This window comes from Gymnoscopelus braueri (assembly GCF_963280865.1).
Source record: "Gymnoscopelus braueri genome assembly, chromosome: 18".
NCBI classification, from domain to species: domain Eukaryota; kingdom Metazoa; phylum Chordata; class Actinopteri; order Myctophiformes; family Myctophidae; genus Gymnoscopelus; species Gymnoscopelus braueri.
In genome coordinates, this window is record NC_137618.1 from 9,719,811 (window position 1) to 9,729,958 (window position 10,148).

The following is a 10,148-nucleotide window of genomic DNA, read 5'->3' on the forward strand; positions in this document are numbered from 1 at the left end:
AAATGTTTCATTTTGTTTTTTTACGATTGTTTTGAAAATAGCAGATCTGCAAGCTCACAACGCATCACATCACAACGCGTTGTACAGGTGTGAGGTGCTATTTTCAAATAGACGACGTTGGGGTGGGCAATCTGATTTTGATGCTATATGAACACATTTTGGATGTGGACGGTGGACCCTCTGGCAACCCCTCAAGGATTGTTAGGGGTCCCCGGACCCCACTTTGAAAACCACTGATTTACATTATTGTCCCAGTAAATGCTAGCTTGGAGTACAGATCTTTACCTTAGGTAGGACAACAGATAACGGACCACTTTATACTTAAATACTGGTCCATAAACATCAATATCAGTTTATGTTTTCATAGAATGGTATGGAAATTACTTAACAAGAAAGAAATGACAGTCATAATTTATACCAGCTTGCGGCAGGCTAAACCCTTACTAGGTTTGTAATAAAAACTGCAGTTTTAATTATGCAACTTCTTTGAACACTGTTTCAGAGACATAGCGAATTTCATTCTTGTTAATCTATGAATCCTGGCCTTTATTTTTTAGCGTTGTTTAAAGCCACGCCCCTTTTCCCTGGTGGGGTATAACAACCCGATCGCCAGAGGAAACGTTGTCATTGAACGTTTTTCAAATTCCGTGCATAGACAACTGGAAAACCCGAAAATCCGTGCATAGCCGCCTCGCATCTCCCCCATTGTGACTAAACCATTTCGGAGGCGTGCAGTCTCAAGGGAACTGTCGCCACGTAAGAGGCCACCGAGTGAGCTAAAGCGAGCGAGTCGCCGTCCCGAACTCAGCGCCGTTTGAGTTACGTACCGATAGGCACAGAATCGTACATTTTGTTGTGGGGACTGCTCTGCTTCCGGGTTTTTCCGGGTTGCAACTGGTTACGCCCACCGTGGGACTCGCCGTAAATATGCATGGATTTTCTGGGTTTCTAGGCGACTATGCACGGAATGACGTGCACTGGATCCGTGCAATGTATACTAAATGAAGGGCACGCCCCCATTTTGGAAGGAAACGCCTACATTCCTCAGGGTGGACATAGACCAGCTTTAGCAAGCTGGTAAAAAAAGGTGACCTTGCAGGTAGCAGAATTAACTGCCCAGTGATCACATCACCAGTGGAGGAAGTGTTAAATGTCTAACATTCAAAACTAGATACTTCACAAGTTTGATAAATGAGGGCCACAGTGTATTTGCATTAACCACTTAAAGGATAACTTCTCCCATTTTCAACCTTCATATAATCATATAATTGGTCCTCACTAATACTCATTATAATATGGTACCATTTTTGTCTAATCCATCTGTGGAAAGTTCAAAAAACCAGTGACATCATTGATGGGGAATCCAAGCTAATAGAAACTGCAGGCTTTATATTCCTGGAAAGTTAGCATGCTGTAATGGAAACCATAGTTCTCGTCTAAATAAAAATCAAAATAAAGAAATTGAAATCTGCCTAATGATGATGATGTCACTGGTAGGCGGCTTTCTGAAGTGTCCACAGCCCTCCTATGAGACACAGACCGAGTAGAAAAAAATGGTACCATTTTATCATGAGCATTAGTGAGGACCAAATATGAAGATAGGTTGAAAATGGGCGAAGTCGCCCTTTAAACCCAAGCATCCATATTGTGGGGAAAGCTTTCTCAGGAAATAACCGATTCCGATCGACACACTCACAACGCCACCATCAGATATTTTCAGCGAAAGCTTTCCCCACAATAACAGAAAACAGAAAAGACACTAGTATAGAGCCCTGAGGGACTCCGGTCAACCATAAAGGGTTTAATTAGTTAAACATTTTCGACTACAGACAAGTCCTCATCATGCCCCCCCTGGGATCTTTGCCAAGGAGGTCCCTGGCCCCCAGGTTGAGATCCACTGTATAAAAGAGAACGTATTGGAACATTATGTCCACTGACAAAGTTACAGTAGGTGTTGTCGTTGCCATGCTGTTGTCATGGCAATGTTGTTGTGGCATTCTCTTCCTCTTCCCCTCCTGCAATGATAGTTACCATGACAACAGGTGAGGTGGAATAACTCACTATTTAAACCTGTGATTCTCACCCCCCCCCCCTCTGTTTGACATGCATTAGGCTCAGGGTTGCCACATCTGCTTATTATAATTTCCACGCAAGATTTTATTTGAAAATAGCCGATCTACAAGCTCACAACGCGTCGCATCGCGACGCGTTGTGAGCTTGTAGATCTGCTATTTTCAAATAGCTGATGTATATGTTAAAGTGCTCATGTGGCCCATAGTCGCTTCTTTTGGGCTGGTTTTCCTAGACCTGGTGGCTTGTTTCTCTCACAGAATCTGGCAACACTGATTAGGCTACGGACCTCCATTTGATATCTTTGGATTAAAGAAAACAAAAATCTTGTGACTGCAAATTTGTGTGATTCGTGAAACGGCGTGAAAGGAGTTCTTCACACTAGTACTATGTGTTTCCTAAACAATTTAGCACAATATGTAGAACTCTGATGTTTAGGTATTATCATTCTAAATAAACCTATGTTCCTGCTGTTTTAGTCTACAACCAGTTGAAGAAATTGCAGATTGAGGCTTTAACCTTTTCTTTTATGAAACATCCACCATTAGGGTTTTATTGAAGACGCTTCTGAACGTCAATTTACAATCCTCAATGTTCATTTAACTCTGAGAGCGTACAAATGGAACCAAATGGAACCATAAGGGTCCATTTAAATCCATGGAGGTTAAAGAGGTAAAAGTTCCCACCGTTCAAGGTCAGGTGATCAGGAGGGGCGGGGTCATCGGGGGAGGCACTCCGTGATTGGCTGGCTCCCTGTCCGTCAGCGCTGCTGTGGATGGGAGAGGCATTTGATTCGTTTTTGGACTCCGCCTCCTCCGGTCTGTTTGAGGATGCTCCTCTCTCCTTATTGGCCGTTTCTTAAGGCATGGACGCGCGCATGCACGCACGCGCGCGCGCGCACACACACACACACACACACACACACACACACACACACACACACACACACACACACACACACACACACACACACACACACACACACACACACACACACACACACACACACACACACACACACACACACACACACACACACAAAATGTTTTGCATGTTTTTCATGTTTTTGTGTTAGGGATGCGCGATTAATCGGTCATCATATCGGTATCAGTAATATCGTCCTTTAAATGCAATATTGATATCGAACCAATATCAAAATAATATGTCGGTTTTAATATCGTGCAGCCCTGATTTTGGAATTCACGCTAGTGAAGAAGAGACATTGCCTTTTTTTATTCAGTGTTTACACGTGTTTTCAGATAATATCGACGTCGGTAAATTTCAGTTATTGACCATAACAGCAATGTTTGTATCGGTTACCGGTATTTCACATCGGTACAATGTTTGTGTGTGTGTGTGTGTGTGTGTGTGTATCCTGAATGGCTGTTATGCATACAAAGGGATGTACATAGCACGCCATGATAGAATAGTGGAACTCATCGCAAAGGAAATCATGCACCCTCAGTGAGAATGTACAAACATTCCCGTGTCATTTCATCCATGTTTCATCTCTGTGATAACCCAGACATATTTACATCTTTGACAGCTAATACACCAGATGTTGTTGTGGTTGATGAAGAGTCCAGAGAGGTGTTTGTATTAGAGATAGCCTGCACCTTTGACCCTAGCCTAGAGGAAGCCTTTATGACCAAGGTCATTAAATACCAACCACTTCTACATACCATCTCAGAGCTGGGCTATAGGTGCAGACTATTTGTTTTTATATTTGGCAGCCTAGGACATACCCACAGACTGGTTGTTAGAGGGTTCCAACAACTTGGGATGCCCAAAAAGGAGGCAAAAAGGCTGGCAAAGTATTGTTCTATTTCTGCTATAATTGGCAGCCGCCACATATGGCGGAGACGCTGTTACTTATACCCATAGAGTACTGAGTGACATGCTTATTGTATCATGAAGACGTATTCCATGATTTTGTGATGTAATCTTACTGCACCTTTAATATTTGTGTCCTTGTATACTCTCCTTTGTGTGGACATAAATAAATGGTTAAAATGTGTACTGTACAGTATGTGTGCGTGCGTGCGTGCGTGCGTGCGTGCGTGCGTGCGTGCGCACCTTTTTCAGCCAGTTCTCTCCACGTGTCTTTGTTGCTGTTTATAACAGAGGTGAACTGGAGCCGCAGAGTTTTCAGGTCGACAGACGACAGAGCAAAATTGGTTTGTCCATCCTCGCTGTGTCTCTGGACTGACTCCACCGTGACGGAACCACTTCCTGTCAGACTGGACCAAAGGAGAGAAGCAGTACACGGGGACAGTGCATGTTAGAGGTTTTTGGAGATAAAGCCAGAGAGGACTGAGATGGTTTGGACATAAGAGTACAGAGGAGGGATGGTGTGAGTATATCGGTAGAAGGATGCCAGGCAGGAGGCCTAGACCAGGGGTCTTCAACGTTTTTCAGGCCAAGGACCCCCTAGCTGAGAAACAGATGAAGCAGGGGACCCCCTCTATATTGTATACAATTGTGTTGCAGATTGAACTTTTTTTTTTTTTAACTTGGTCTGCTCTTTTTTTTCCTCTGCACCAAACCTCTTTGCCAAAAATAGCCGATCTACAAGGTGACAACGTCTCGCAGCGCGAGGCGTTGTGAGCTTGTAGATCAGCTATTTTTGGCTAAAGTTCTCCTCAGAAAAGGGATGCTAGTGGTTAATGTAAAAAATATAATATCACACAAAGATTGTAGTATTACTACAGTAGTGTTACCTAGCAGTAGGCCTACATTAGTATTTCATGTTAGTTAGTATTACCTATTACTCTGTCCAGTCTCCAGTGATCTCCTCTCCTCCTCTACCAGAGGTAAAATCACCTTCTCTGTTGTGTCCACCAAAACGCTGAAGGTTGGCTCCACTATGAAGTCTATGAACCCTACAGACAGACAGACAGACAGACAGACAGACAGACAGACAGACAGACAGACAGACAGACAGACAGACAGACAGACAGACAGACAGACAGACAGACAGACAGACAGACAGACAGACAGACAGACAGACAGACAGACAGACATAATTATGTTTGTTGTTGCAATAAATGGTTTATAACTAGTCTCGACTAGAGTTGGGATCCGGAACCGGAGAAATTGGAGGAACCGGATCCAACATTGAAGAACCGGAGTCGGTTCCATCACATTTAGAACCGTTTCTGGAACCGGTTTATCACACTATCAGAGCTGGTATGTGGACTTCACGTCCGCTATACAATTTCAATAATACCGGGGGTTCTCAAACGTTTACATTTCAAGGACCACCATAACTCTGAGAGTGACATTTGTACACTCTCAGAGTTACAGACCTGTAGGAATCGTTAAGGAACCGGAATCGTTAAAATCCTAAAGGATCCCAATCGTAGTCTCGACGACATTTGTGGGATACTTCCCCCTCCTTTCGGTCCTGTGATCTTTCTATGGCGATTAAGTGAGTCATAAACCAGTATGTGAAAACGGACAACATCTGACTCCCTGATTCTCAACACAGGAGCCCCTCAAGGATGAGCCCTCTCCTCTTACTCCCTGCACGCACACGCACACGCACACGCACACGCACACGCACACGCACACGCACACGCACACGCACACGCACACGCACACGCACACGCACACACACAGCTCCCAATGTTATCATCAAGTATGCTGATGACACGACAGTGATAGGCAGGATTGTCAAAAATGACGAGTCCACCTACATGGACGAGGTCACTTCATAGGCACTGATCGTAGACTACAGGAGGCTGAGGAGAGAGCATGCACCTATCTTCATAAATGGCATTACAGTGGAAAGGTTCCTCTGCATTCTACTGTATGTGCGACTGGGCGATGGAAGTTCTTACCTATCTGCGATGGGCAATGGAGGTTCCTACAGTACCTATCTCTGATTGGGCAATGGAAGTTCTTACCTATCTGTGATTGGGCAATCATGGTGGCTTTGCGGTCGCAGAGCGGAGAGAACGGAAGTCCAAGCTCCACCTCCTTATCGCCCTGGAAACGACAAAATCACTGTTAGCCTGGCACATGGCCAGGTCATCTGATGTGTGTTTATAAAACACTTCACTCAGTCACACAACTGATTGATTGATTGATTGATTGATTGATTGAACATATTTGTACGTAGCTGTCAAAAGGTTAAAACACAATATAGCTCGAGAGCTACCTTTGTGTGTGTGTGTGTGTGTGTGTGTGTGTGTGTGTGTGTGTGTGTGTGTGTGTGTGTGTGTGTGTGTGTGTGTGTGTGTGTGTGTGTGTGTGTGTGTGTGTGTGTGTGGGGTAGCTGGTAGCTGTTTGAAACAAAAGGGCAACATTTATTAAGGTGAACTTTGAACTGTGTGGAGGCTTAACTATGACAACCCATCTACGGAGCTGCAAAAATAATATTTCTTATCTCATATTATATGAGGTTGATGAAATTTTACAAAGCAAATGGAAATGCACCGGTTCAATGGTCCGTACGTCACACGTTGCTGTCAGGAAATAGATGTACAGTAGCAGGATGATGAAATGTCTATGAAATGTCAGAAACACCACATGTTTGAAAAAAGAAAGAGCCTTTTATGATGAAGGCTGCAGATTCAATCTGTGTTTTCTGGGGAAGCTTTCCATAGGGCTTTTTTGTGTTATCCTTTTAGCATGACCTTTGACTGTACACTATTAAAAAACTTAATTGGTTAAAGTATTATGTAAATCAATCAATCAATCAATCAATCAATCAATCAATCAATCAAGGTACCTGTCTAAAGAACTCCTCCATCAGGCTGTGTGTCCAGCGGTAGTGGAGCGTCCAGGACTTGGCTGGATGACTGATGTCTGCCGCATGCAGCAGCAACGACAGTACCTTGGGTTTATCAATGCTGTAGACAGGAGAGAGAGAGAGAGAGAGAGAGACACACACACAGACGGACGGACAGACGGACAGACGGACAGACGGACAGACAGACAGAGAGAGCAACATTTAAAGGACACCCATTTACAACTTATCTTATATAATTATATTTTAGAGATAATTGGTCCTCATTAATGCTCATTATAATATGGTACAATTATTGTCTCTGTGTCTCAGAGGAGGGCTGTGGACAGTTCAGAAACCTGCCTACCAGTGACATCATCGATAGGGAATCCAAGCTAATAGAAACTACAGGCTTTCTATTCCTGGAAAGTAAGCATGCTACAGTATAATAGAAGCCATTGTTCTTGCATAAATAAATATGTAATTGTTTGAAATGACCAAGCTTGCCTACCGATGATGTCATTGGTAGGCGGGTTTCTGATCTGTCCACAGCCCTCCTCTGAGTGAATAGAAAAAAGACCAGGAGACCTGGTTCTGCCAGACCCAGAATGAAGTCCTAGTATGTAACACACCTACAAACCACTTTATAGGGTTAGGGTTTATAACTGACCACTTTATAACTGAAAAGCATAAATAATTTTATCATTTTTCTGACATAATAATGATGTCATGAATAGTTCGTGACGAAAGGGGACGAAAGGGGGACAGACTTTTTTGGCTGGGGCCGGGGGACAACTGACCATGCCCATGTATGGAGCAAACAGATACAAAGCCTCATGTAAGCCCGACCCCTTGGGTCTGGCAAAAAATGGTGCCATATGACAATGTGCATTAGTGAGGACCAATTACTGTATATGATCAGATCATGCTGTGCTCCGATTGGCTGAAGGCTAGCTAGCTTGCTTCCAAAATGGAATTCTTGATGCGCCAAAGATGAAGAAAAGGGAGCCGTGAAGCACGCTTTTAGCTGTCCCGCTTCACGGCACTATAAAGGGAAATATTCAAACGCTCATTTGCATAGAGATTACATTCAAATCAAAGTGAATGTTCCGCGCCGCGCCGGGCGGTCTGAATGGGGCTTTAAGGGAGTAACACTGACCCATGGCCCTGTGCCAGAGTGTTCTTCATGGATTTAATCTGCTGGAAGTGACATGACATATCTGTAGACATCACCATCTCTATCACCAGAGCCCTCAGCTCCCTGAGAACAACACACAGATCACAAAGAGGTTAGCTTGGACTTTATCTATCCATCCATATGAAGGAAAATGAAGTGTGTGTGTGTGTGTGTGTGTGTGTGTGCGTGCGTGTGCGTGTGCGTGTGCGTGTGCGTGTGTGTGTGTGTGCGTGCGTGCGTGCGTGCGTGCGTGCGTGTGACCAAAAGTCCCCACAAGTATAGTAGAATATCAGAAACAGACGCTGTGAGGACCATTCAATGTTAGAAAAAATAGGATCAGGATTAAGACATCTTAGGTTTAGGGATCAGAAATAGAGTTATATCTGATTTACTTGGTTGCACACTGGTGTCGTGTGTGTGTTACCTCCAGTCATCTTTGTTGAGGTTAATCAGAATATTCATGTCCTCTTCAGCCATCAGCCTGTAGGCGGCGCAAACATGGTGGTTCTCCAGAACCGACCTATCATTGTAGAGAATGGCCACCTCTGACCTGATGGACAGGGAGAACCAACCATTGAAATAGTAATTTAGTGTTTTGGTTAGTCTGTTCATCCCATTACTCATACTATATATTGAAAAAGAGATTAGAACCCAATCACAAGCCCAGAAAACATAACAAAAACAATAATTTAGAAAAACGCACATCATGCTGTGGGAGGAAGACTTGAAACTAGCAATTGAAAGCATAAAGTATTTATGAAAAAGGGGGGGGGGGGGTCATGACAGCTTTCACCTAATCGGTGGACTTATACAACAATACCCTGAGCAGTCTCCTGGATCTTTACACCTGTGTCAAAACTACATCAGTTACTTTCTCATGCTCTTCCCCCCCTGGTGACTCACAGACTGGCATACAGAGAGCTTTGAAAGGCCTGCTCAAAGGCCCTCAGAGTTGCACCGTCACGATTCTATTCCAACATTATCAATAACCGTTTTGATAACCACTCCACGTGTCCTGATTGCCATCCTACAGCCAGGCATCTCGCTGCTTGGCCAACATCTCACAGCGAGAGGTTGAGGACATCATCAGCAAGATGAAACCATCCACATGGCTCTTGTGCATCTTATTTTGTAGTAGTGTTCTTGTGCTTTCCTGTATCCTTGTAGCTGTTACCTGTCTTGTCTCCCCACTCTGATTATTGTTTAGCCTTGTCACCTTTGTCCTGTTTGCCCCGGCCTATCCCTGCGTAAATTGTCTTTGACTTTCACCTGTGTCTCATTAGTTCCCTGTCTATATAATCCAGTTTGTTATGGAGATTGATTGTGGATCCTCTATGTCTTTTACCTCTGGCTGCTGTCAGTTTTACTCCATTGTGTGATATGAGTAGCCTGGTAAACCTACCCCGGTCGGGGAATTCACAAAATCTAATGAAATGTGAATTCAGTGACCGGGATGGTTTACCACGCTGTGTTATGAGGGTTGGAGAATAAAGACCTGTGTTTGCACTTTGAGTTGGAGCCAGATTGAGATTTCCTGCATGTGGGTCGAGCATAGAAAAATCACACCCAGTGTGAAGTGGGCGGTGTGGTCATCACAGTGATGGAAGCTCACTTTAAAAAAAAGTGTTTTTTTTTAAGTGCATAGTCCTATTTATAGGTTATTATTTTCATCATGTGTCTCGCTAGCCAATCACAGTGCTGAATAGAGTCAGCCAATAGAGTCAGCCAATCACAGTACAGCTAGGGGTGTACTAATTATGAGCCAATCACAGTACAGCGAAGGGTGTACTAATGAGGTGTCCCAACCCCACTTATAGGGGCCCAAAAATGCAGACGGGGGTGCCAGCGAAACTACAGTAGCCTGGTGTAATGCTGGGTGTCAGGGTGTGTGTGTGTGTGTGCGTGCGTACATACATACGTGTGTGCCTGTGTGTGTGTGTGTGTGTGTGTGTGTGTGTGTGTGTGTGTGTGTGTGTGTGTGTGTGTGTGTGTGTGTGTGTGCGCGTCACCTGGTCTGAATGTGGAAGTTGTTGGTGGTTCCAGTATGTTCAAAGTCATGGATGGCTGCTGCTAACACCATGGCCAGGATCTCCAGCTCACTGAACCAATGCTGAAAAGACACACAATGACACACACACACACTATTAACTTAACTAACTATTTCAACTA

General features: G+C 44.1%; 1 protein-coding gene across 1 annotated transcript in view; it reads right to left on the reverse strand.

Annotated features, from left to right (window-relative positions):
* Positions 1-2,765: 2,765 nt before the first annotated feature.
* pde1a (phosphodiesterase 1A, calmodulin-dependent) overlaps positions 2,766-10,148 on the reverse strand; it is a gene marked incomplete at both ends in the record, with an annotated part of 17,825 nt that continues 10,442 nt past the window's right edge. Inside the window, 8 exons of the mRNA XM_080457272.1 lie at positions 2,766-2,839; positions 4,147-4,310; positions 4,835-4,952; positions 5,979-6,060; positions 6,806-6,926; positions 7,962-8,063; positions 8,404-8,529; positions 9,989-10,089. Of these exons, the coding sequence (XP_080313398.1) occupies positions 2,766-2,839; positions 4,147-4,310; positions 4,835-4,952; positions 5,979-6,060; positions 6,806-6,926; positions 7,962-8,063; positions 8,404-8,529; positions 9,989-10,089 (888 nt within the window). The remainder of the gene's footprint in view (positions 2,840-4,146; positions 4,311-4,834; positions 4,953-5,978; positions 6,061-6,805; positions 6,927-7,961; positions 8,064-8,403; positions 8,530-9,988; positions 10,090-10,148) is intronic.